Source organism: Trichosurus vulpecula, chromosome 5, assembly GCF_011100635.1.
Source record: "Trichosurus vulpecula isolate mTriVul1 chromosome 5, mTriVul1.pri, whole genome shotgun sequence".
Taxonomy (NCBI): Eukaryota; Metazoa; Chordata; class Mammalia; order Diprotodontia; family Phalangeridae; genus Trichosurus; species Trichosurus vulpecula.
This window is the reverse complement of record NC_050577.1, coordinates 34,474,141-34,501,960: the sequence shown is the minus strand read 5'-3', so window position 1 is coordinate 34,501,960 and position 27,820 is coordinate 34,474,141. Positions and strand designations below refer to the sequence as shown.

Sequence of the window (27,820 nt, the reverse complement as noted above, 5' to 3'; positions counted from 1 at the left end):
GGTTCACTAAGAGATCTCGTACGTTAAAGCTCCCAGACAACTGCTTCAATCATATAATTCTGTACTCTCCTCAATAAAAAAGAAAATGTAGTTTAAACAGAGAAGACAATTATCACAGTGCTAGCTTATAAAACTTTTATTATTCTGGTATACGGAAAGCAACAGATTCCTTAAAAGTTTAAGCAGATATATACAAGGCTACAAAATGTCAAACTTATTAAATCATATGAAGTGACCAGAAATTTTTATTGTTAGCAGGTAATGAAATTGAATAATTAAGAGTTTTGAATGATTCTTTACCTGTCTTTTAATACATTTCACAGTTATGTTTCCCCACATGTGGGAAAAACAAAGATGTCTGAAGTTACTAATTTAAAGATTTTGTCTAATTAACTACCACCATTTTCTCTACAATTACTATAGGAAATATAACTTTCATTAAAACTAGGTGCTTTAGGTAGTATAATACATTTAAGCTTTTAAAGAGGGTAAGACCAGTTATTTATCTACAGTAGGGAAAAAAATCAATGTTAAATGTTTGAAGATAGGTTTTTAAAGCACTATGGTGCTTTAAACAGCAGAACTTTTCATGTTAATAGTTCTGCCTACTCTGGTTCCAATAATACCATCAATTCTTTTCAATCAAGGTTTAAGATGAACTTCAACGACATCCAACAAAAGCTTCGTTGTATTTGGACAGTGAATGCTGTTTAGAAGATCTGCGTTGTCTGGGATCCTTCTTCTGTTTGAAAATTGGAGAATTCAAAAAACATACATCTGTAAATGGGTCTCCTCTTCTCAGTTTTCTATGAGAATAAAATAAGATCTTAGAAGTAATCCTAAGATTCATATATAACCTTTGTAGTTCAAATCAGAATCACAGTAGAATTAAATCACAATGTGACTCTCAGTCCTTCTGTCCCAACACCCACAACCCCCTGCCTCACCCCACAAAAAGACCATTATAACATACGTGGCAAGTGCAGGCTCCTTATAATTCACACTGAGGGTACATCGGCGCTTACGCAGGGGCAATGCAGAACTTTCTTCACTCTTGCTGAATGGAACGGAATGTTTTCTGCTTTTTGCACTAGAAGTTTGATGGATATTGGTGACATCCTTCAAGCTGAGATGCAATGACTGTTGAGTTTCAGAAGGTGAACCTATGGAAAGAACATTTCCTGAAGAGTGATCCAGAAAAAGTGAAAAACCTAAAATTTCTTTCAGGTATGCAACCTGAGTTTAGACAAGTCAGAATGTTTACCTGATGCAGCTTTGGTTCCATTCTCACAAATAAGATAAGGCATGAACTCGGAGGATACAACTTTGAATAGGGTAAGTATGTAAAAATATGAAAGAAAAGGGAGAAATCCTATCTAGCTGGAGTGGAGGGTAGTCAAGACTCTATGAACAAGGTGGCAGCTGAATTCAGAAACATGGGGAAAAACATCACCAAGCAGATAAAGTGGTCATGTCATGTATTCAAGATAGACAACAGGGTGATCAAAGGCAGGAAAAGAGGACATGTTTGGGGTGAACAGCTCAGTTTGGCTAGAGCACTGAGTAGGTGAAGAGTACCCGATGTGGCTTGAAATGTAGGCTGGACTCAGACTGTGTGAGGTCTTGAATTCCAGGAAAAGGAGACTGATATGTTCAGTGGAGAGGAGGGGTGGAGGCATCTAGCTAAGGTTTTTAAGTAGTAGTGTGACCTGATCATATCCATAATACAGAAAGACCAATAAATAGGATGTTTTGTGTGGTACCAATTGTGGGGAGGAAAGGGAGGCAGGTCTGTGAGAAGGTTATTATGATAGTCCATTTAAGAAGCAAAAATAAAGATCTGAACTAAGGAGGTAGCAGTGGGAGGGGCTGGATTTGAGACATTAGGAAAATAGAATCAACAGGATTTAGCAACTGGTGAAATATGGGGGTGGGGAAAGGGATAGAGGGACATACACACAGACGGAGAGACAGAAATAAATCAGGGCTGGAGATAAAAATTTCAGAATCATGCGAATGGAGGTAATAGTTGAAGCCACGGCAATGGACAAGATCACCAAAGAAGAAAGTACAGCAAGAAGAGAAAAGCCCAAGGACAGAGGCTCAGGTAATGCTAGAAGGGAAAAAAAAGGAGAAACCATGAGGGAGATGGAGAAATGATGAGAAGAGTAAGAAAAAGAGGAAAATCTGGTGTGAGGGAAGTCTTAGAGAATCAAAGAGGATAATGCAGGCTAGAAATGTTAGGATCACTGAGTGAGGCCTGGATTAAAATGTAATTGGGAAATGTTGAACAAAATAAAATACAACATATAAATGTGGCTTGCAGGGGTTTGTTTTATCTGAGTCTGACCCATCTGCTGTAGATTGTAACTGTAAATGCTATAGAGGTCAAAGAGGAGAAAGGCTGAGAAGCTGTCACTGGACTCAGTAATTGGGCCTTTTAGTGGGTAATTTTTAGTAGAACTGTCTGCGCACATGGCAAATTTCAATGGGTTTTAGAGGCAAACAGGTGATATGATAATGAAAGTAAGTGGAGATTGCTTATTTTAGAGTGGCAGGCATAAAGGAAAAGATGGGGAAGTGGTAGCATTGGAGAAAAATAAATTAGGAATGTTTTTGAGCCAGAGAGGAAGGAGGCAAAGGAAAGAGACTGAAGATATAAGATAGAGAGGAGATGAATGACAGCACTCAAGTCTGAGGAAGAGCTGGAGAGTGATAAAGAGCCCAGGGAGTGAGGTTGGCATTGGTTAGGAGAGTCATCAGCCAGAAGGGGAAGAGGAAAGATGGGGTGAAGGGAAGTTTGCTCCATTAAACTGGAGCAAAAGTCAAAATCAACCTCAAATGAGCAGAAAGGTTTAAAGGTAGATGTGCAATCCCAACAGATCTAACACAGCCCACTGAAATCAGCTCACCCTGAAAAACAGGAGTCATTTCTCCCAAAATGATCTTTTCAGTCTTGAGGTGTGGTTGAATTGGTGTTAGGAGCTCCCTGTGTAAGGAAATTCATTGGCAGATCTGTGACTGCTTGGCACCTAGTGGTATTTGGGATGTGCCTGGAGTGTGGAAGGGCTAGGTGACTTTCCCAGTTGCCCATGCTCATGTGTGTGACAAAGGTGGGACTGCAACTTAGGGCTTCCTGACCTGGAGGATGGCTCTCTATCCACTCCTCCATGCTGTGTCATCTACAAACGTTTAACTGATAGAGAAATCAGGTGCTATAACAAGGAGGCCAGAAGAACCTAGAAATTATCTCCATGGGTGAACATCTGATTTCCTAGGCTACAGGGGAAACAGAGCAGCCCCAGGCAATAAAGAGGCTGAATATAATCTAGTTAAGGAAACAGTACACAGATGGGGGTGGAAGGTTATAAAGTGCCACTTCACAAAACTGTAAAAAGGAGGGGTGGGGAAGTGTGTAGAAAGCTTGGCCCAAGGCCCAGTGAAGTAGATGATCTCCAAAACACTTTTAGATAAAAGGAGTACAAGAAATAAATGAAAAATAGCGACTTGCCAGCACTACAACCATTATTGACAGCTGGCAGTAGAAGCGTGAGTGGCACGTCCCTTTAACCTCTTGAAGCCTCAATTTTCTCATCTGAAAAATGGGGATGATATACAATACCTCCACTAAATGCCTCACAGGGCTGCTATGAGGTTCAAATGAGATAACTTAAGTCAAACATTTTATAAAGCTTGAAACAGTGAAGATGTCAGCTATAGCATCCACACAAAGCAAATAACATTCCTACTATCTTTGGCCCTGGTTGGCAGTCACACCAAAAGGACTATATTTACTTTTAGACATCCCATTTTAAGAAAGACATAAACAGGCTGAGGGGCAGCTTGACATGGCAAAGAGCAGGGCAGCCTTGGAGTGAGAAAGACCTGGGGTTAAGGTGATTCACTCAATCTCTCGGCGCCCCAGGCAGGTAGCTCCCTGAGGCTATCAGCTAGAGGTGAGTAATCAATTTGTGTCAATGGAGGGTGTTTCCTTACCAGGATTCCTTGGGCTGATAAAATCTCCGGTTCAAATTAAAAGAAAAAAAAGACTTCACCAGGATAATAAATTTCTGGAGCACTTTGATGTGTCTTTTGTACCCCCCTCCCTTCACTACCTTAAATTAGATTTCTCTGTGGATATATTGTAGGCCTTCCTCCAGCGGAGGTCAGATATCCTACAGTACAATGACTTACATACAGGAGATTCTTAATGTTGAATTTGACAGTGAGAAGGCAGAATTATTCACTTTTGTTTTTTCAACCAAAGAAGAAGATCTTCAGAATATAAAGGACCAATTAAATGTAATTAATGGAGAATTGATAGGCAAGATAAATGAAGAGATGGTAAGATGGGAAATCAGCAGCACTCGGAGTTCATGTTACTACCTCTTGAAGCTTTGGGGAAAAAAAAAAGGTCCTATAGTGATATGGACAGGTGCACAACAGGAAACAAGGTCACAACATGATGATGACAGGTGTATAGCATAGCCAGTATCACACGTAACAATAAGCGAATACAATGTGATGTCATGTGGTGACAGACACTGGCACAGACAGGCTGAGGCTCCAGAGTACATGGGGTAGTCTGGATTCGAACCCCTGGTCATGTTATCTTGCGATCTTGAACAATTCACCTAATTCATCAGGGTCTCAGTTACATTATCTGTACAAATACGTGGGTTAAGCTGGATGATGTCTCAGGTGGAGCCTGGCGCAGGCCATACCTGCCTGGAGAAAAGCAATCCCCCCAGTCTTCAAAAAGGAAAAGCGGGTCTATTCCACCACTACAGACTCATAGGTGTGCCTTCCACTCCTGGCCTGGTTCCAGAAGGTAGCATGAACAGGATGATTTGTGAACACTGAGAAAGGGACCCAGGAATTACACTGAGGAAGACCATCAAGATTGGGTCCTGTCAGACTAACCTCATTTACAAGTCTGGAGTGGCCAGCACTCCCACTTTCAGTGTGCCACCACGGGACAAAGTCACTCAATGAATGCTTGTAGGCACGATGGGCAGATACAGATTAGTTGTAGTACAATCAGGGAGATCAGAAGTCAGGACAGGGTGGAGCCACAATTGGATTGAAAGAACAAAATCAAGTAGAGAGGAGGTCTTGGGAGTGTCCTAGGAACTTATCCATGGCTCTGTTCTGCTTAATGACCTGGATCTAGGTATAGATGGATGCTTATCATACATCCACATGAAACAAATCCAGGAAGGACACCTAATCCACTGGATGGCAGAGTTAACATTCAGGAGAGATTCTGACATATCTGAAGTGATAAAATGAAATATGGGAGGGATAAATGACAGTTATGTAATGAAAAAAAAAACCCAACTCCACAAGCACAGGACTGGAGAGATGGTTAGATAGCTGTCCATGTGAAAAAGGTCTGGAGGGGTTTGCATTAGAGTTAGAGAGGCTTCAGGGGACTTGAAAGTTCCAAAGAAGTCAATTCTGTCACAATTATAGAAGCTTAATGGGTCTGTAGGAGGCATCTCATGTCCAGAAAGATGGTGGCCACCTGTCTGTCATACTCTTTCCTCATTAGGCCAAACATGGAATATTGTGCCTTTTGTATTCCCAGCCCTGAATACGTTGTCTGGTCCATAGTAGGTGCCTAATAAATTTTTAATGACTACTTAATTCTGAATGCTCTGCTTAGAGATAGACACTAAAAAACTGGAAGAGCCACAGAGAAGACAATGGGAATGGAGAGGGAGGAAATGACTACATTATATTACCTGGTTGAAGGTGAGTGGGTGAGCTTGAGAGGGGGAGACTAGAGAGGCCATGACTACTTCCAGGTTTTGCCAGGGACAGACCTAAGACCAAGGGGTGGCCATTAAAAAAGAACATCTGAACAGAACATCCTCTAGCTGGGATGGGCTGCCAAGAGGTGCTGTTCCACACTTCCTGTCATCAGCTTCTTTGAGGAAAGGCTGGACTAATCACCCGCCAAGGGTAGTAGAGGGGCGGTCATAATTCAGATTAGAGGACTCTACTGAGTTTCTTTCTATTTCCAAGACTCCCATTTTGGGGTCAGGAACAAACTGAGGGACTTCCTGGGAGATGAATTTCATCTTCTTAACAAAGTAGAAACTGAAACTATTTTCTGAAAATTATAATCAGCAGAGTTGGGGATTGAGGCAAGAGAAGTTGTTAATAAGGCAGAATAGAGAACATGAGAGTAGATGGTTGATTCGTAAAGATTATCAAGTCACTTGACATGATGAAGCATAAATGTTTATACATATCATCAATTCGATAAGCTAAATTACGTTTGTAAACCATACAATATACGCAGATCCTTTGATTTTGGCTCAACTTTATCTTTTCGCCAAACTTTTTTTTTTATTTTTGCTTTTGTGATCTTCACTAATAGGCTGTCTGCAATATGCCTGGAGTTATGTTTAAAAACCAGCCTGAAGTGGGCCAGAGAAAGACAGGAATGGCTTCACTATGTTATCACCGTGAACACCACTCCCCCCCCCCAACCCCGACAGATGGTGATTCTGTAACCTCCCCCAGAGAAACATATGGTGAGTATGTCAGTACCAAGCTATCATCTACCATCAACATCAAAACTGCAGACAAACAAACGATTCACTTACTGTTGTAGTGGCTGGCGTCTGCTCTCACCAAGCTCTCCGGAGTGGTTTCGGCTGTATGCTTCTTCTGCTCTAAAAGCATCCTTTTGGATCGGGGTCTCATTTGGACCGGGCTTAGAAGAGAGCCCAGACTTTGCATGTATTTGGATTTTTGTTTAAAAGGTACATAGAGTTCACCAGAATCCCGTTCTGAAATACTTGACTCGGAGCTGTTCATCTCAGACTGAATGCTGATTTCTTTTTGCTCACAATCATCATTCACTTTCTTTTGCCGGAAAGGAGTGATGTGAACACGTTCTTCACAATTAAAATCATAGGCATCAATGGAGTCAATAGACTCATCTAATTTCTCCTTGGAAGGAGTTTTATTACTTCCACTCCTGCTCTTCCTACCTTTCGATGCACGCTTAGATTTCCTCGTCCCACTGGATTTTCCTTTCTGTTCTCTTTTTCCTCTTTGTGAATATTTATTTTTCATTTCAGTTTGTTTCACTTCAGGTTCCGCCACCACGCATTCTGTTTCAGTAAGAGCTTCTGGCTCAATCAGTCCTGGGGATAAATTCATTTGATTCTTGTTCCACTGACAGATATTTTGGTCTAGATTTTCAGTGACAAGATTGTTTATTAGGTTTTCCCCAAATTCAGGACTGTCTGGTTTGCAAAATTCCTCTGCCAAATTACTAATTTCTAAATGATCTAAGGTTTCAACGTGACATATATCAGAATGCATTTTCCGTACACTGTACCTCCGAACGGATACGCTTCTTGGTAAGACATTATTGGGTAGCTTCTCCTCTTCATTTGGAGAAGAAGTCTCAATATTAATCCCCAGTGTATCTTGACAAACAGGAGAGCTTTCTCCTAAGGATTTAATAGATTAATTAATTTAAAAGGTTTTCCTTTCTCCCCACCCCCCTACCTAATGGGTTGTTCCTTAGATATGACAGAACCAGAAAGTTGTTTTCTACACTAAAGATAGGTTGTAGAAATATGTTTTAGAAATAATCTTGGAAAACTTGACATTATCATTAGGTTTCTTAGTTATATGAATCTGACATGTGAAAAGATTTTGTTTGGTCTTTGGAAAAAACTCTCCAAAGATCTATTATAATCCTCTGACTTAAAGAAATGAATCTAGTTGAACTAGTTAATAAATCAACCAACAAAAAATTAAGCAACATCTGGGCAAAACACTGTAAAAGCAGCCATAAGAAACACAAAAAGTAACAATACGACTGACCTTTTTTGGGAACATACAATTTTACTGAAAAGGCATGTGAGAAACTGATGGTATGCTACCCAGAATTTTTATTTAAATATCAAATTAGGAGGACAGGCATTAAATGCTACAGAAATTCAAAGGAGGGAGAGGTCACTGAGGACAACAGAACCTGGATAAAATCTGGGTAGATGGCAGGGAGTAAGGAAGACATTTGAGGCAAGGATCATATGAGCAAAGATGAAAAAGCATGGATGAGCCAGGTCTGGATTTGCCTTAAGGAATACAAAGTTAAGGATGGAAACATGGACTGGGCCCAAACTGTGAATGGCCTTGAATGCTAAGCTAAGGAGTTTAGACTTTATACTAAAAGTAATGGGAAGCTATTGATGGTGTGTGAGCAGAGTGGGTGCTGGAGAGGTGGCAATTACCTTCTATTCGAAATGAATCAGCTTTTCCTGGAAGGTCAGCATCCAGAACAGGTTCACACCTTGGAAGTTGCCTACGAATAACAACTGCAATTTATTCATTAATCTTACTGTAGGGGCAGCTAGGTGGTGCAGTGAGTAGAGCACCAGCCCTGGAGTCAGGAGGACCCGAGTTCAAATCCAGCCTCAGACACTTGACACACTTACTAGCTGTGTGAACTGGGGCAAGTCACTTAACCCCAACTGCCCTGCCTTCCCCCTCCAAAAAAAAAAATAAAGAATCCTACTGTAATAATAATTTCAACATTTTCCTAATTTCTGTGGGATTTTTTTTTAGGTACCATTTCCCAACCCCAAACAAAAGTTCTTTGGTGAAAGACTATCTACAAACTTGTTTTTATAGTAATCACCTTGAGGCTCATTTCTCATTATTAGCACACGCGATTCTTCAAATTTTTGTGTATGGGGTGGTGTGTGTGGGTGTGTCAATGAACAGGGCCTAGTCTGAATTGCTTTGCCTGAGAAGATCTATCCTTTTTTTGTGAGAGGCAGTACGCTGGAATGGATGTATGATTTGGCCGGAGAGGACCTGAGCTTGAATCTCCACTCTACTGCTTCCTGTCTATGTGAGCTCAGGGCAGTCAGCTGTCAGCCTGAGTTTTCCTGTATGGATTGTGAAGGGGATTAGGCTGTGTGACTGAAGATCTCATTGCAGCTTGGAAGAGTCCGGAGAGAATGGTCCCTGATCTGGCAGAGCACATAGATTCATTTCTTTTTTAAACCAGGAGAAGGATGAAAGTGCCCTGGATTAGGAGACAGAGGATGAGAGCTCAAAATCCTCCGGCCTACTTGTGTGACCTCTTGGGGCCTTATTTTCCTCATCTTTAAAATGATATAGTTGGACTATATAACCTGAGGTCCCTTCTGGCGTTGAATTTATGTTTTAATTTATCCCTATTTAACTTATACTTTTCTCAATAAACTCTTTATAGTTGGTTCAAGGATAAAACTTGTACATAATCAAATGATCAAATTCCGAATTAGTTCAGTCTGAATTATACTGTATATTCAGCATATCAAAACAGAACACATTTCATTTCAAAATGAATGCAGGATTTAAATTTCTTTGATCCACAAAATGTGATTTTCTTCATCATATCCAACCACTAATATTTGTAATTTAAAGTTAATTGTAATTTTAGTATACTATTTTTACCCATAAAAACCAATATTTAAATATGGATTTTGATCACCCACAAGGGTAGTTTTATGTTAATCAAATAATAGCCATCTCAGAAATATAAACCTAACTCAACTCCATTCTTTACATTCACAATGCAGGCTTTGTTGATCTTAGGATAAAGTGCTTTAAAACGATACATGAAGGAGAGAGGATGGCAGAAAACAGACAGGTGATGGCAATCTATTTTAAAAAATAACTTGTCCAGCTCAAAAATACATAGCACGCATTATATGGTTATTCAAGAACTAAACTTCAACGTAATATTTCTTCTATAAACTGGACAATTTATGCCGTAAGAAGAAACATCATCGGAATAATCCCTTCAATACAGCTCTCAGTCTGGAAAGTATTTAAAGAGCATGATTTTGGGGAAAAGACCCAACCAAGAACACAATTAAAAATGTAACAAAGCTAAGGTATTTGTTTCTTGGCTTAGTGATTCCAACAAATCTCATTTCAAAAGAACATTCAGACCCCATAAATAGCAAACTATCTTGCAGAACTTTTTGTCGGCAGACGAGAACTGTTTTTCTGAAAGGTGCGTTTACCAACAATTTTGAAAAACTTTTATACTAACGGTAAATAATTTACTGCTGAGTCACTGGAGATATCTTCATTGTAGTATTCCTCTGCTTCTGAGGTACACATTCTCTGGTTCTGTTAATATACATGAAAAACACTCATTAACACGGAAATATTCAAATAGAAACAAGTTCAACTACGTAAGAGAAGGCAGATAAGTGTGACCCGTTTACGTGGGCTTCCTCTACTCAAGTTCTGGAGGTCTAAACACTCTGGTCTCCAAAACTGGAGTGGAAGGAAATAGCAATTTTTCTTGTACCTATGTATTTTTCTTCAAAGAAACGTTATTTTAGCAAGCTAGCCCATATTCAGATCAAAATGGTATCACAGGAACACTGAAGATGATAAACTCATTGTGTTGGACAACACCACAGGCACATATGGTCTCTATTTTCCAACTGTTTAAAGTCAAGTTTTTTGAAAAGGTCATTTTTCTACTATCCTTGTAGTTTCTATTTGAAAGGTTCCCTTCCCTTCCCTTCTCCAGTTCATCAGTTAGGCAACTTTCCAGAGTTTCTGGAGGAAATGGAATTAACATCAGAAGGGTTAGAACCTGATAAGAAGGGACTCTTCTTCTTTGGCAAATGACTCAAAGGAGAGGATAAGGGAAGATATATATGGGCTTGAGATATGGAAAAGGGGAAAAGAGGAACTCAGGAAAGTAGGAAGCAAAATCCTCTGCTGAGAGAGAGCGAGAGGAGATGGGAGAGGCTAAGAGGGGCTTGAGAAGGTTCAGAGTATCTGTTGAAGTATTTCCTTTTCTGAGTACCTTTATTAATACATAATAAAAAAAGAAGCACCAGCACCTCAGAAACAATATTATATGTACCTTGCAGGTGGTTCAATAAACAGCAATTGAAATAAATGTCTTAAAAGAAAAAAAGAAAGACAATTGAATGAACTTACAAGAGCTGTAGAACACAAAGCTTGAGCTGGGCTAAGAAGGTCAGCTGTCTCTAGCAATTTTTGAGTGACCTTACAAATAATGCCTCTCAAAGTTGACAATTTAGCCTGATTGAAGAAAAGAGAAAAATGTTTACATTATGTTATAATGAATTCCCAAATATTGTCAATTACTAAAAGTATATTGGGAGAGGGGTAGGGACAAAAGTGTTATCAGTAAGACACTAGGCACAGAGAGTCAAACCAAATTATTTCTATGTGACATGGGCCCTGTCCTTACGGAGCTTAATTAATGTAACGGATGGGGGATAGGGGTGGGGAACAACCAAGGGAGAAGAACTAAACCCAAATAACTATAATACACAATATCAAGTGCACCAGAGAAGCAGAAACAAAGAAGTGCAGATAAGGGAACTGCAAAATGGAAGGTTGTTAAAGATTGAAAAGATCAAGCCGGTGGTGTTTGAAGTGCTGTGGAGGAATTCCATGGATAAAGAGAAGGAGGACATTTCAGACACAGGAAATGACATAAGAGACACAGGAGCAGGAAAGCTCAGGGCATATTTTGGGGACAGAGTAGCCCACTTTAGTTGGAATGGAGAGTATGAAATGGAACAACATGAAATTAGGCTAGAAGGTCAAGTGTCCCCAAACTGGGGAGGGCATTGGAAAATGGGCAAAAGTTTGACTCTACTGGCAAGCAACGGGGAGCCACAGACAATTTTTGAGCAGAGAAGTGACATGAGTAGATCTATGTGGATAGTCACCAAGTCATTTCCATTTGGCTCTGCAGTGCACTGTACTTTTCAATAGGTTTGTCTTGACTAACAAGAAAAGGCATATGAAAACTGCCCAGAAGGGTGCTACATCAAAGAAAGGCAGAAGAGCCAATATGGGATTTTAAATATGCAGTAGAAAGATAATATATACATGAAAAAGTGAAACCTCTTGGTCTTAACTAATATAACCTGCTGTTTCTAGATCTGGCTTACATTAAATTACATACCAGGTTTGTAGAAATAAATGCAGTTAGATTTAAATAAACAAAATGTCAATAAACTTGATCCCCATAAAATAGTGATAATCAAAATGCTGAAAAAATATTGGCTGTTAATACCACAAGACCACCTGTTGGGTCAAACCTTTTCCCAAATCAATCTACTGAAACTCAGAGTACTGATTCCCATCATGTTCGTACAATCATATGAAACAGAATCAGACAAAAGAATTGAGTCAGGATGGTTTAAAAGATTGCTTTGATAACTTGAACCATGAGAGCAATGCTTATAAATTCCTGCGGCAAAATGAACAGAAAGGTGATTGAGTCTTTTGACCTAGTATAATTTACCTGTTGTCTTTAGAACCAGCTTAAATATAATTACTCTCTCAGCTTAGTGACTTATCTCTATCACTCAGTTCAATCTGCTAAATGATCAGCAATGCATAAAGCCAAGTGTTCAATTTGCTATTTGCTTTAAAAACAAACAGGTACCAAGCTCATCCAGTCTATGTGCAAGGCACTGGAGAAAGAGACAAAAACAAAAATCAGCCCCTGCCCTCAGGAAGTTTACATTTTATTGGAGGAGCGTAACAGATACAAACAAGTGCAAGGAAAAGTGAGAAGGGAGAGAACAGGAATAATGAATAAGGAGGTGTGATCAAGGGACGCTTCCTGGAGCAGACAGCCTTGAAAGCAGACCAATTAGAAAAGCACAAGCATCAAGCCTATATGTGAATCTTCATGTATAGGGCATGGTTAGGGCTGAAATTGTACTGGAGGTTTAGACTAAGGTAATCAATAGGAAAAGGCTAATTTCTATTAAATTTTAAAACTAAAATTGGGCTCGATTAGTAATAGGTTAAAATAATTAATTCAAGGCTCTTAAAATTTTCTTTTGGGAAAAACAACTTTTTTTGTAATGAAAATACCTGAGTAGAATCTTCTGTTTGCTGTGAAGCCAGCTGTCTTTTTAATACAAATAGCTGAAGGTTTAGGTATTGGCATTCTTTCTTCAGATTTAGGATGGTGTCTTGGGCATCTCTCACCCTGGATCTTTCATTTTCTAAAGCTAAAGCTAGAGCTCTGTTGTTGTCCTGGTAACTTTTCAACTGCGTAGATGGGTTGGCTAAAAGAAATATTCAATAGCTTATTAATTATTAAATGCAAATTTAGCAAATGATGTCAAAAGAAGATAAATATGAAAGCTTCTTACGGAGTATCTTGCACTTTGCAGCCAGGATGGGCTTGGGTTTGCCAATTTGTGCCAATCTCTTGTTTCTTTTCTCTTTCATCCGTTCCTTTATATTTTCCAGACTATCCTGAAAGGTTTTCTTAAGGCATTTTTCCTTAGACATCTTCTACCTAGAGATTTCACAAGGGGAAAAATTATTTAAGTGAATCATTCCAAGCAATAATCCATTTGTTATGAAATAAACTATGTAACTGAAACATAAGAACATAGGCTGTATCTGGAGATGTGGCAATTACCTGTATATGATTATCCAATCAATGTACATAGGTTTAGACAAAGTCTGATTTTGCACCTCTCCCAATTTCACTTACCATTTTCTACTGTCATCATGGTCAGGTGACCTATGGAATAAGTTTAAATACTGAAGGCGTTTCTAAAAGATGGATTTTCCACTTAAAGATTCTTAAAGCACTTTCCTTGTCTGATAACATGTTTAAGCTTCTGCTATGGATGTTATCTATCATTAACATGGCTACATTCTACCCTCCTCATCCTCCCTTCCCTGGAATTCCAGCTTCTTCCCTGGGGCCCTGTACTCCTGATTGGGCAGTCCACCATAACTAGGCACTCTTATATCCAGCACACCACGTTTCTGCCATGTCACTACCATGCTGCTATTCAATTCCACCTGCCTTCCTGAAGCCCTGCACTACTGACTGTGAGGAGACACCAAATCTAGACACTCCAGGACCTGCCATGATGCCACGCGCACGTGCATGTGCACGAGCATATGTGTATGTGTGGGCACGCATGTGCATGTCTCCTGTTCTCAATGTCTGCCTTTTACTCTGTGAATAGTGAATACTATTGCATGTAAAAAAATGCCAGTCATTTCCCATGACTATTCACCATCCCTGTTATTTCACAGATCAAAACACCCCTATCAGGGAGCCATTCATTCTCTTATCTGGTATCTTCCCCTATAAAAATGTTAGCTCCTTGAAGGCAGGGGCTCTTCTTTTTCATTTGTATCCCTAGCACTGAGCAGTGCCTAGCACATAGGAAGTTATTAATAAATGCTCATTCACTCATTCATTCACATTATATTTCTATCTACCTGCTAGTCCCTAGATTACTAAATCTGAAGGCTGCTAGGACTCAATGGTTACACTTTCACCTAGTATACCCTTGAAGCCAGTGACACCAAAATATGAAAAACATGATTACATAGAAATAACCAAGGTTCTAATTTTTGGTCAATCATTCCAGCTTGATTTTTCAGGTTTCTGGCATCAGGACAGAGGCATTTATATATTTTGGTTTTTTTTCCCTCTCCAACTTCCTATATCATTCAGTTGTCCAGCTGGATGGATATTTTACACGGTTCTTTAAAGAGATCACAATGAATTTCCTTTAACCTGGCATAGCAATATCAATTTAAATTTAAATTTCAGGCTTTTCTATACTCATCGACTTTAATATCCAAAATACATAAAAAAGGGATAAATTCAAAGTTACAGTCCCACTGTAACATCATATATAGTTAACAATAAGCACAAGTAGAAATATATAATCTTAAAAGTCTTTAGGATATTTATAGAATATATAGGACAACTCATTTTATATATAAAACTAAGGGCCAGAGAAATCCAAGATCATACAGCTACTTAGTAGACAGAACCAAGAGAAGACCTAGGTGCCCTGACTACTAGTAAATTATTATGATGCATGCAAAACAGATCTTTAAATAAATATGTGTACATACATACATACATATATTTTAAAACTCACAAGTAGCACTCAATTTCAGTAAAGGAGAATATTTTTGTTATAAAAGTACTACTGTACATGCTTGAGGGCAAATTCTAAATTAAGAGTGATAAATACTTTTTTGTACAAATTCTTCAACTTGTGATTTTATCAGTGTGCGTACTCCTTCCAGACACAGATGGCAACTTCTCGAAGAGGTAGTAGTTCTTTAAGAGTTGCTGTAGACAAAGAAAAAAAAATTATCAACCTGTGGCCAATCTGGTGATGAATTCTGCTCTAAACTGGCTGATTCTTGGATTACAGACTGAGTGTATGCTAGGGCCAATGTTAAGAACTGCCAAAGCTTAAAGTGTGCTGGCATAACCTTGAAGAACTAGGGTCATCTCTATGGCATGATGAGACAGCAGAGTATGTAGGACTTTAATGGAAAAAAGAGTGACAAATATTTTGTGCTAAATATAAAAACAAAATTGCTTAGTATGCTGTACCTGTATTAAAACAAATGTCGATGATCAAATGTATTCAACTTAAAAAGCAAACTTTCGATTTAGTTCTATCCATCAGACATTTTTTATTGAAGTCAAAGCCTGGAGTCGGAAAGGGAGAGGGTGAAGGAGGGACAGACACAAAGGTGATAAGTCACATTTCCTGCTTCCAAGGGGTTTATTAGGCTAAGTGTGTATCTGCAGTGGGGGATGGGGCAGGGTTATGTGGGAATCTGGGTAAGCAAAAAACTACTGTACAAGAGATATTAAAGACTTCTCAAATCCCAAAGTATCATATAAGTGTTAGCTACTATTAATAATAAAGGTACAAAAATTCTTTGGGGTTTTAGAGGAAGAGATCATGTCTGGTTTGAGGGAATGAGGAAATGTTTCGTGGAAAAGGCAGCTCTTGAGCTGGTCCTTTAGAGATGGTGAGGATACTGGGGAAGGCATGTCTAACAACGATCAGAGCACAAGCTAAGGCCTGAAGCACACGTGTCAAACTCATTGTTTCTGTTATACTGTATTTTTATTTACCTTATTAAACATTTCCCAATTACATTTTAATTTGGTTAGGGCTGCACTCAGGAGTTTAATATCTAAAGGAAAGGATGTGTGTGCATAGATATGGCGAACACTGAGTAGTTCAGCTTAGATGGCCTGTTAAATAAAATAAACTCTTGAACCTGGCATTCAAGACACTTTATGATCTGGCTCCAACATTACCTTTTCAGTCTTACTTCGTGATATTTTTCCTTTGTGTGTGCTACTAACTAGAAAAACCTAGGCTAGCCTATGTTCTTTTCACATCTGTCCACAATTGTACATATTTGTTCTCATATCTGGCACAGACCACCCCCAACTTAATTATTTCCTTTTAAGGTTTAACTCAGATTCCGCCAACCCAAAGGATGCCTTTCCTGACCTCTCCAGTTGGGAGGGCTTGTCCCGCCTTGGACCTCCCAGACTATTTTGGCTTTTTCTTCTACGTAGTTATTCATTTTCTAATTCTAGAAACAAACATCTTTAACCTGTCCTCTCTCTTTGTTTTTAAATTTGAGTGAAGGCGCTGTCATTTTTCATTTACGTATCTCAGCTTAGCACAGTATCTGGCATGTAGAAATATGCTTCAGTTTCCTCACCTGTAAATGAAGGTGTTGGACCTGATGGTCTCTAAGGTCTCCTCTAGCTCCAAATTTATGATCATAGGGCAAATATTGAATTGAAGGTTAGGGAATGGTAGGAGATGAGGTTTAAAGCAAGTCTGGGGGCCGTATCATGTGGGACCTTCAATGTAAAGCTAACAACACTGGACTTTCATTCTATGGTCAATGCAGAACCATTGACTGAAAAGATTCTGAAGAGGGGAATGACTTCTGCTAAGCAGATTCTAGAACCTCCATTCCTTTTTATGATGCCACAGCCTCTTGGCTTTAAAACCCACGTTTCTTCTTCACTATGCCTTATAACACATTTCTTTGCCTCAACATTCCTAATCCAATTCTTTCCTTTACAGCTCCCTTCTCAGAACCTTAATCCATTTTCTCCAGTCCTTCTGGCTTTTGCTACAACTACACCAACAGTAATCTTTATGAAGAAGTATCTCTAGGTCTTGGTTATTGTACTTCTTGTCAGATTAGGCCTTGTAATATATAATAAACAGTAACATTTTAAGCTATTTTGGAAGATTCATTTTTAAGGAATACTTCTTACTAAGAAAAAGAAAACAAACCCTTATCAGGAGGGGCACAAGCAAAATAACTGGCTACGTTAAAAATATAAAACTGAAAAGCTACAAATGGAAACATTTACTGTTAGATTACTCCTCAGGGATGGAATCTGTGATTTATTTGGTATCAATGCAGGTCAACTCCACAGTTGTAGTCTTAGAGTTGCTGCCTAGGGACCAGCTGTGACTTGCCCAGTCTACTATGTCTTATATAGGATTTATCTGCTTGGGCAATAGGCTTTGCACATGGGAAGCACTTATTTGGACTCTTAAAGGTATTAAAAATAGATGAAAGTAATACTCAGATACAGAAGCATGAATTGGTAATCTTGGATCTGCACAGGCTGTGCCTGCAGGGTGCAAGCTCTAGTAGTATGAATAGAGGCTGTATTCTGCCAGCTCTTGGACATACCAACTTGGCTAAGTGGAGAGGCTAATCGCTGGCAGGCTGGCCAATGGATGATAAATTATCTGGCCATAGTTGCTTATAAAAATTAAAAATGGAAGGTCTAGACCAAATAAGAGTGATTATCCAGAGGATGGCCAAGACTTATTAGGTAGATTATAGCAAGGATTCCTTTTGTATATTGAACTATATATTGCTCCTGAGGTTCACTCCAGTTCTTAAATACAGTGAACATGCAAACTGAGGTCACAGATCAAAGATCAAACACTTGTCTGTAAACACGCTTATGAAAGCTTTTATTAATGTCATCAAAATAGTAATTACCAAGGAAACACATTTCATAATGGGGAAACTACCATGTCTTATTTTGCATGTGTCAGTTTCATCCAAAACTGTTTACATAGTCTCAACTTAACACATATCAGTTATGATCAGGCTATGGGTAAGTGATGGCAGAAGGTGTGTGTCTGAATAAGTCAGGTCAAGCTCTTGACTGTGAACCTCATTTTAGGTGGCTCTGCACGATTCCAGCCACTGACGTGATCAGAACAGTGTCAGAGCCCTATCCAAGTGCTGTCTACTGTTATTTCATTTTAGAGTCTATACAAATAAGAGTCTATGAGAGTAACATACTCTTCTTTGGGAGACACGAATCAAAACATGAGTCATCTCTGTTGTTGCATCTGTCCAGGAATTTTGTATGATAATCCATATACATTGTTAGCTCTACAAAATCTTCAGGAGAATGATCTATACAGTTAAAGAGGACATCCTTCAGAGAAACATGAAAAAGCAAGAGGAAGCCTTTTTAAAAGAAAATTCTACAAGACTACATCTTTACTGTCACAAAATGGACAAAGGTTTGGAGCAGAGGTTCTTAATCAGGGGTCAGCAGACAGATTTCAGGATGTGAACTTAAACAGGAAAAAATCTACACCTTTAGTTTTACTAACCTCTGAAATTTAGCATTTCCTTTAATTATTAAAACAAATAAACACATTATTTTGAGAACGTATCCATAACACACAGAAAAGATTAAGAAGTCCTGGTTTGGAGGATCATTGATTTTGAGCTGGAAGGGACCATCTAGTCCAATCCCCTCAATTACAGATGAGCAATCTAAGAAAGGCTTAGAAAGAACAGAATATCTTACTGTTGACTGTTTGTTCACTATATAATTTTTATTTTAAATTTAAGACGGCAAAGTGCTGCCTGAAAACCTCTCCTCCAAAAAAGCCTCTCCCATGCCTATTTAAGTTAAGACCACTGGCCTGTAGGATTGGATAGTCGGGTGCTTTTCTTTCCGGAGCTCACAAGCAATCGTACACTTTCACTTTACTAATCACCCTCACAAGAGCCCCTCTGAGAGGACGAGGAAACCGGCTCCACTTCGGAGGAGGAAAGACCCAAGGGAGGGAGAACCAATGGCCAGCGCTACCCTGCTTGGTCGGGCAGGTGGAAGGCTGCACCCCCCAAGTCTCCCCGGGCAAGCCGCCTTCTGCTGGGTCCCTCGGACAACAGGGTCTCCTTCCAGGATGGGGGTCAGCGGCTGGAAGGCAAAGCCTGCCGGACAACGTGCTCGGGGGTCATCTTAACTTTCCAGCGTCCTTCCTCCCACGTATCCAATCAGGTCCCGACCTCCACAGCCTGTGGCACCCCCTCCCTTGTGTCCACTCACACAACCCACACCCCGGTCCAGACCCTCATCACCCGGTGCCCGGACAACCCCTAATGATGATCTTTCCCCCTCGTTCTAGTCTCTCCCCTTTCCAAGTCCATCCTGCGGCTACCAAAACACCTCCTAAGGCACAGTTCCGACCAGATCACTCTCCCTCGGCTAAGAACCTTCTGGGGTTCCCGATCACTTTGACGATAAAATAATATCGGTGATAGTTGCGTTTACACAGCATTTTCACGTTCGTAAAGCGCTTTCAACACAAACTCCCCCGTGGTCATTTATAACGACAGCCAGTGTGTGCAAAGCGCTTTAAGGTTTACCGAGAGCCCTGCCAAGATCTGCTCATCCGCTCCCCACAAAGCTCTTATCATATATATTATACACGCTGTTATCACTGTCTCCATTTTACACACGAGGAAACAGAGGCTACAGCTCCGTCCGCCTGGCCTTGCCCAACCCAGGCCTGCCGTTCGCCTCCTTCTTCGCCTCCGCCTCTGGGAAGGAAGTGTCAGTTTCAGGGAGAAGGCGTTGGAGGACCTAACCAGAGTCGGAGGTGAGGACGGAAGGGGCGGGGGAAGGGCCTGGGCGAAGGCTCACAGGCTGGACACCGTCTCGCGGATCCGTCCGGCGCCAAGGGGCGATGAACAATAGACGATCCGGGCCCTCATCTGGGCCTGCGTGAGGCCTCCCCCGGGACGGACGGCCTCTGCATCCCCGGGGCCTCCCCTCGCGGGTCGACCCGTCCTCCCGTCTCCCGCCCGGCTGCCCTCCCGCCGCCCGGCTGCGCGCTTCGACCTACGAGCTCCGGCGACCCCAGCCAGCGGCGCCGGCTCCGGCTCCGGCCGGGTCCGTTGGTTCCGTTTGCTCGTCGGCTTCCGGAGCCTCGTTCGAAATTCTCCGCTGCGCTTCCCCATTGGCGGACGGCGCCGCATCACGTGAGGCGGCCGAAGGGGCGCCGCCGTCGCTGGGGAGACCAGAGATGAGGGGCGTGCGTGGGTACGTACGCCCCTCCCCCGCCCACTTGTCTACATCACGTGACGCCTACTCCGGCCTCGTTCCTCCAGAATCCACTCCCCCTGCTCGTCTGCAACCCGCTGCTCTTTTTGCATCCGGGTACCCCGTTTTCTCCCTGCGAGGAAGGAAACGACTGGCTCCACCTCCGACGCCCTGCTGCGTCGGGGTGAGGTGGGGGGCTTCCAAGAGCTTTGGGCGGGGTTACTTTCGGTCGCCCCGCAACGCCCTCTGGTGGTGGAGGAGGGGAACGACGCTTCCATCCTTTCTGGCTCCCGCTCCTGCGCGCAGCTTGATTCGAACAAAAAACCAGCCTCTGTTTAGCAGATTGACTAAATAACAGCCCCAACCCAAAACAAAGCAGCCGAGCTGCATGGAGCTTCTGCCCTTAACAGCTGTGCGACCTCGATCTAGCGGCTTCGCCTTCTGAGCCTCAGTTTCTCTTTCTGTCAAATGTAAAATAACGCTTGCAAATGCGTCACCTCCCCCTTCTACGTTTTAAAATCTGCTTTTTTTCTAAATCTGTAGACATTTGAGCCGTCGTGGAAGCCGCGTGCAAAGAGCCCTGGATCTGGGGGCCCACGGGTGTCTGTGTGTTTCCAATTAATTAGCAGGGTGTGGGGAAGGCTTCTTGCAGAGGGGGCGCCTGACCTGAGGAATTTGACAAGGCAGAGGCTGGGAGGGATGAGGGGGTCCGAGTTGGCACAGCTCTCAGAGGGCATCTCCCCGGTCCGTTTCCACAGACTGGGTGGCCGTGCCTTGGTTGGCTTTTCAATCCAATTCAGCAGGTGGTTGTCGGGAGCCCGCTGGTTTGTCAGCGTGATGGCCGGTCTTGCTGCTGAGCTTTGCAGCTGGCAAAGTCGCCTACATACATATGCTTTCTCAGGTGCCTCTCACAGCCCTCTGGGGTAGGCAGGTAGATGCTTCAGTGGATAAGATGGTGTCAGGAAGATCTGAGTTCAAATTCGACCTCAGAAGTTTGCTGGCTGTGTAGACCCGTGCAAGTCACTTGCCCAACGCCTGGCTCAGCTTCCTCCGATGTAAAACATATGATAATGTCAAGCAGGTCCCAGGGTTGTTGTGAGGATCAAATGGTATTTGTGAAGCGCTTTGCAAACCTTGAATGCTGGCTGTTACTGTTATTGATCCAGTTCTGGAGAACCCAAGGCTGAAAGAGATGAAATGATTCCAAAGGGTTCACTCAGCTAGAGTCTGAAGCAGGATTCAAATTCAGATCTTCCTGATTTAAATTCTTGAAGATGACCATCTCAGCTATTGGGGTGCAAGGGCAAAAATGAAAGCAAATCTTTACCCTCAAGGAGCTTCCAGCCTACCAGGGGAAAACAATACGCATACACATGAATAAATGCAAAGTATATACCGAGTCATTGCAATAGAGAGAGAAGGGTAAGGAGTTACTGAATGTATTGTGTAAGGCCAGGTTAATTCATAATGTTTCATCCCCCTTAACAAGTGTAAGTGCCAGCCCTCTTGTGTGGGGGGCTGCACAGGTAAAGGAGTTAGCTCTCTGGGAAGGCCCCCCCCTCTCCCCCCACAGCTGTAGGTGATGGCCCTCTGGGAAGGGGTCTGCCCAGCTGTAGGTGATGACCCTCTGGGAAGGGGGGCACACAGCTGTAGGTGATGGCCTTCTCCTAAGAGGAGCTGCAGGATGGGTCCATCCCAGCATAGAATAGAGCAGGTAGGTGTTTTGATGCCCTTTTGGAAGTGTGACAATCAGGATTGTCTTCTCCTGTTATGAAAATTTGTCTTTAGAAGCATCATTGCGTCTTCAGCTTGGGCCCAGCCCATACAACACGCATCCCTCATATGTTATAATAACCTCCTTTTTCTCTACCTCAATTTCCTGTGTTTGCCTGATTCATAAGGGTGAGGCCCTAACCAAGATTTTTCTTCCAACAGAGGAAAGGGAAGGGAAGAAGCATTTATTAAGTGTCTACTCTGTGCCAGGCACTGTGCTAACAATTTACAAATACCATATATGATAGTATTTAATAATTGAGGGGATCAGGAAAAATCTTATGTGGGCAGTGACACCTGGGCGATACTTTGAAGGAAGCTTGGGGTTCTTTAAGGGGCACGGAGAGGGGGAAGGACATTCCACATTCGGGGTCCATGGAAGAGGAGATATAGAGTGTTTTAATGGGGTGTACCAGCAGGGTGGTTTGACTGGAATAGCAAATATGTGAGGGAGACTAATAGAAAAGGTGGACAGTGGAAAAAAAAAGAAAAGGAAAGGTAGGAGGGAATCATATAGTCGAGGGCTTTAAATAGAAGCCTGAAGAGTTGGCATCTTTCTTTTAAATCAAGCCAAGCTCTTCTGGACAGGCCTGTGCCCAAGGGCTGTATTGCACCTTTTACATAGCATATTTACAGCATATTATGTCTTGTACTTTCTGTCATCTTATTTGGTCAATCCGTCAACAAGTATTTATTAAGTGCTAGGCACACAAAGATATAAGGAAAATAGTGCCTGCCCTCAGGGAGCACACATTCCTCTAGCAAGAGACCACATATTTATACACAAGTATGTATCCAAGGCATGTGCAAAGTTGATAAAGGGTAAATTTTTTTTAGAAGGGTAGAGTTGCTGATGGTTCTGGGAATAAGAAAAAGCTTCATAAGGGGGCAGAGCCAAGACAGCAGAGTAAAAGCAGGGACCTGCTTGAGCTCTCCCCCAAACCCCTCTATACCTGTAAAAAATGACTCTAAACAAATTCTAGAGCAGCAGAACCCACAAAATGATAGCGAAACAGATTTCCAGCCCAAGACAATCTTGAGGGCCAATGGGAAGGGACTGCAGCCCAGCGTGGGCCATGGTGGCACAGACCCAGCAGAGCAGGCCTTAGGGCACCCACTCACTTCCAGACTTCTCAACTCACAACTGCCTAAGACAAAGTAGAAGGTCAGTGGGAAAGACCTTTGCTCCAGGGCATAGGGCAGTTAGAGGCCTAGTTAGAGAAAATAATTAGTGAAAATTAGATTTGAAGCTTTGAGGAACCTGGGCTGTAATGAGTCCTTCTTGCCTGTCCTGCTCTCCCCCCATCCCTCCATCTTGTCCCCCCCATCTCCATATATCTGCCAGAGTCTCTCTCCTTCTGCCATGGCAGGAGGGTATCTATCATCTCCCAATCCCCAATCCCCCCAACTGAGGGTGGGCTTCCTGCTGCTATTCTGGGCATAATTTGTGGTACCTGACCCTGGTATTAAAAGTCCTAGTTATTCCTTTGATCCTTTGACACTGAGTAGAAAACGCTTAGTATTTAGACTTGCTAGGACCAGAAGATTTATCATCCTATGGTGAACCTTGGGATGGACCTCTTCCAATTTAGCATAGCAACAGCTGGAGTGTGTGTCCTGTTGACCCAGCATTCAAGAGTCCAGTGTCACCTCCATACCACAGTGAACCATCAGAGTAGGACTCGGGGCTGCCTGGTTATTTATTTTTTTAATAAGCTCAGGAATAGACACAGCCTGTTATTCTATTTCCCTGATATTTCTTCTTTTCAGTAGCCCGAGGTTTTTGTTTGCTTTTCTGTTTTTTTAAATGGTATTTCATGAGTCCTAACTACTAAGAGGCAGCATGACATGGGGGATAGAAAGTTGACCTTGAAGTTAGGAAGACCTGGGTCTGTTTTACTTCTGGTATATGCTGGCTGTGTGACCTTGGCCAAGTCACCTACCTCTTAGTGACAACCCTCCCACCTCCCCAAAAAAGCAACTCTTTAAGGTTATAGTCCTAGAACAGGTGCTGATTAACATTGGTAGTCAGAATTTCTTCCCTGGGAGTTCCCTGTCCGATAAGTAGGGATTGTTTTATTCTTTGTACTTGTGTCTCCAGCGCCTGGCTTTATGTCTGGGCCATAGTAGGTACTTAATTCTTACTGACTGGTTGATGGATACTACTACACTCATTATTACACATTTTTTTTAAAGAGAATACAAACAGACAAAGGTGAAATCAGAACTCCATGCCTACTTTGCAATCAATGATGTAATATGGGAGGGTATGCTGATGCAATGCTATGTGAAACCTATGATTTCATCCTCATGGAAATTCTTGGCTTGAGAACTACCTTCAGTGAAACTTACTGCAATCTGTAACAATGATTTAATAGATAATTCCTAAGGATTTGCCCAAGGCATTTAGGAGTTGTGTTTTGCTTAGATTCAAACAACTAGTGATGGTCAGAGATAAAACTTGAACACAGGTCTTCCTGATTCCAATTCCAGCCTGCCTACAAAGATGAACAAAAAATAATCATTTTGACACTTGTTGGAATAATGAAGGTTTAAAGTAATGGATTATTGACTATGAAAATAATGTTATTTTCATAGGTCTGAATAAAGACATTATTATTATTATTTGTTGAGACTAAGTTTCCCTAACTATTCCAGGCTAGAAGTGCAGAGTTCACTCACTGCTGGTGATTCATGTGGGTACAGAGTCCCCTCTTCCTCTTATAAGAACATCTAAATCTGAGTCACTTCTAGCTTTCTTATGGCTGTATTCAGTTCTCCTGTATCAAACTAACAGTGAATGAATGATTAAAAAAAAAAGCATTTATTATGGGCTTACTATGTGCACAGCACTGTGCTAAGTGCTGGGGATATAAACAGGAAAGTCAGACAGTCCCTTTCCACAATTAGCTCATCCTTTAATGGAGGCGACAACACACGTGGAAGGTTTCAGTTGCTGGGCAGATGGAAAGATCCCATGGTCCTTAGGGAGCAGCAGCAAAGCAGAAGGTAATGCCTCTTCTTTATGATTACTTCCATGGATAAAAACAAGGCAAGGAACATGGAAAAGACTTATTAAAATGCATGAGAAGACCAAAGAAACTAGCATCCTAACTCTTTTAGCAAAGTAATTGTTATATCTACCTTCAGGTGTGTTTCATTTTTCTGCTTCCTCACTAAGAAGGTCAACCACAGTCTTGCAAAACCAAAAATTCTCACCCCCAGTTGGTGAAGTTTCAATGATATTGTTCTTTGCTGCCATACCCTAGAAAACCCATCTGTCTTCCTCATGGTTCCTGTTCCTAGAAGGCCCTTTCTCCTTCCACTTCACACATATGCCTATGATACGGAGAACAACTAATCTCCCTTTGTAGTCGCTCGGGTTCTCTGATGGCCCATGTAGGCAGGAAGGGAGGGACTGTCTTGACACCTCTGGGTGTGGGGAGCCACTGTTTCTTCCTCCAGCTTCGCCTGTGGACTGTTTAATCAGAAGTGTGAAGAAAATAGCTCTTCTGACAAAGTTAGATGATTAGCTTTTCATCCTCTCATTTTGTTGCAACATATTTAAATTATTAATGAAAACTCCTGAAAATAGTCATGTTATACAACCACGTTATAATTAGCCTTGTATCCTTAGAACATTATTTTGTGGTTTCTCCTTTATCAAGTTTCTTTTTTCTTTTGGATTATGGGAAGAAAATTCTTCTATTAGGAAAAAAATTAGCATTTACATTTTATAACTTGGCATTTTTCTTTTCTTGTCCTTCAGGAATTACAGTATGCTACCAAATGTAGGGATGAAGCAATTACTTGTTTAATTGCTATAACAATTTGCAGTAAAGAGAATCATGATTTGCTTTTCAAGGAGAGTCATGGAATAGGAAAAGGCTGTTGTAGAGTTTAATCCAAATTTCTCTTATTCCTTTATTTCCTTTTCTAGGTTCTTAGATGCTTTCCACCCTCTCAGGTGACTATTGTCCAATTTCTGTCTCTTTTTCCACCCTTTGACATCATCTCCCCTGGCATTCACTCTCATATCTTCAACCATTGCCCCCATGGAGATGATTCACATTTTGCATGTTTAACCTTAACTTGTCAGATGAACTCTGGGACCTCCTCATCAGTCAGGTAGGAGATCACTTAGGAAGGATCAGATAAAGAAGAGATGAAACTCAGTGGTCGGCGACCCTCTGCAGAGGCAGTCATCTGCTGACCTAATAACACCAACTGAGAAGTCTGCTGTTTACTTGGGGTGTGTATCCCAGACGTGGCAGAAGATCTCCCAAGACTTGTCAAACTGGATAGCTACCGCCCACTGATGGTGATTCATGTGGGTACAGATAGATGATACTGCCAGAAGATCATAGAAAGCATAACTCACGATTACAAGAGTCACTCTGAATTCTGTCTCTCCTCTTTCCAAACTGTTCTCTAGGTAGCTGCCAAAGTGATGTTTCTAACATACAGATCACTTCCCGGCTTCAGAAGATTCAGTGGATCCCCGCTTCATTTAGGATAAAATACAAACTCCTTTGTTTGGCATTTCAGTTTACTCTTCATCCAGCTCCAGCCTGTCTTTCCAGGATGATTATGTGTTTCTCCCCATCAAGCATTCTACTCTCCAGTCAAACTGGTTTACTTGGTGTTTCTTTTTACCAGACATGGCATACTCCACCTTTGAGTCTTTATATAGGTTGTCTCCTGTCTCTGGAAAATGCTCTTTCCTCCCCTGTTTTCCCTCTCCCCACCCCCATCATTACATTTATTTTTTATATAATCATTATTTTACTCACCTCTGTACATCTTGTCTCTGTGGAGGAAATCCTTAGGGGACATGATTGTCTCCCTTTTGTATTTGTATCCTCAGAATTTAGCACAGCATCCGGCACACAGTAGGCACTAATAAATCCTTGTTGATTGATTGATTGAAAGTGTTAGGTAAAAAACAAACAAACAAAAAACCCTTAGGAGAATCAGCACTTTTTTCACTGCGTTCCACAGATGACAAGGGCTTCAGAAGATAAAGGCGGTTTAGGGAATGGCCAGTTAGTCAAGAAGAAGAAGACAGCTGAGAATAGGACATGTGTTTCTGGAGTATAGTTTAGAATAAAGAAATGACAGACATCTGACCAGGGATAGAGTATACCTAATAAAGGTTGGCAAGATTGCATTTGCTTAAATCTTCCAAATCTAATTAATAAGACATTAAACTGAAAAGGTATGGAGGGGGAAGAAAATTAAATATGTATATCCCCTGAGCTAGGTGTAATAAAAAGTAGTAGTGATATTGGCAGAATAGCAGTAGGGATACCTAGAAATGCACATCATTTGAAATCCAAAAGAGGCAGTGATAAAACCTATAGCCTCCAAAGTCTGTACACAAATGTACAAAGTATGGGTGACAAAAAGCAAGGTGATCCTGAGGTCCTAACACAGCAAGGCAAATTTGACCTCATGGTTATCACTGAAACTTCTTGAAGATATTCCATGTTTGGAATATGGCTCTGGAATTATATACTTTATTCAAAAGAATCAATAAAGGTAAAATTTGGATGGGAGTAGTATTTTATATTAAGAAGATATAGTCATGTGAGGAAATACAGGAAGGTAGGGGGAGAGGGAGGAAAAGAGTGAGAGGGTGAAAGGGAGGGGAGTACATGGTAGAAAGCATGTTGATGAAGATTAATGGAGGAAGAAACAGAAGCAATATTGTCCTTGGGGTACATTACAGAAGACCTAGGTAGAAAGAGGAAATTGAGGAGGAACTCAGGAAACAGAGACTCTAGAGTAAAGATACAGGCC

The 27,820-nt window shown here is 41.4% G+C and overlaps 1 protein-coding gene across 1 annotated transcript; it reads right to left on the bottom strand.

Moving 5' to 3' along the window:
* Positions 1–121: 121 nt before the first annotated feature.
* SGO1 (shugoshin 1) lies at positions 122–20,119 on the bottom strand. Its single transcript, XM_036758670.1, has 10 exons — positions 20,049–20,119; positions 15,069–15,169; positions 13,203–13,351; positions 12,919–13,115; positions 10,993–11,097; positions 10,082–10,161; positions 8,265–8,335; positions 6,618–7,475; positions 974–1,163; positions 122–806 (listed from the first exon to the last, which is right to left on the bottom strand). Exons 3-10 carry the CDS (start codon positions 13,342–13,344, stop codon positions 662–664), a joined length of 1,788 nt encoding a protein of 595 aa, XP_036614565.1. The 5' UTR covers positions 13,345–13,351; positions 15,069–15,169; positions 20,049–20,119; the 3' UTR covers positions 122–661.
* Between the last annotated feature and the right edge of the window lie 7,701 nt (positions 20,120–27,820).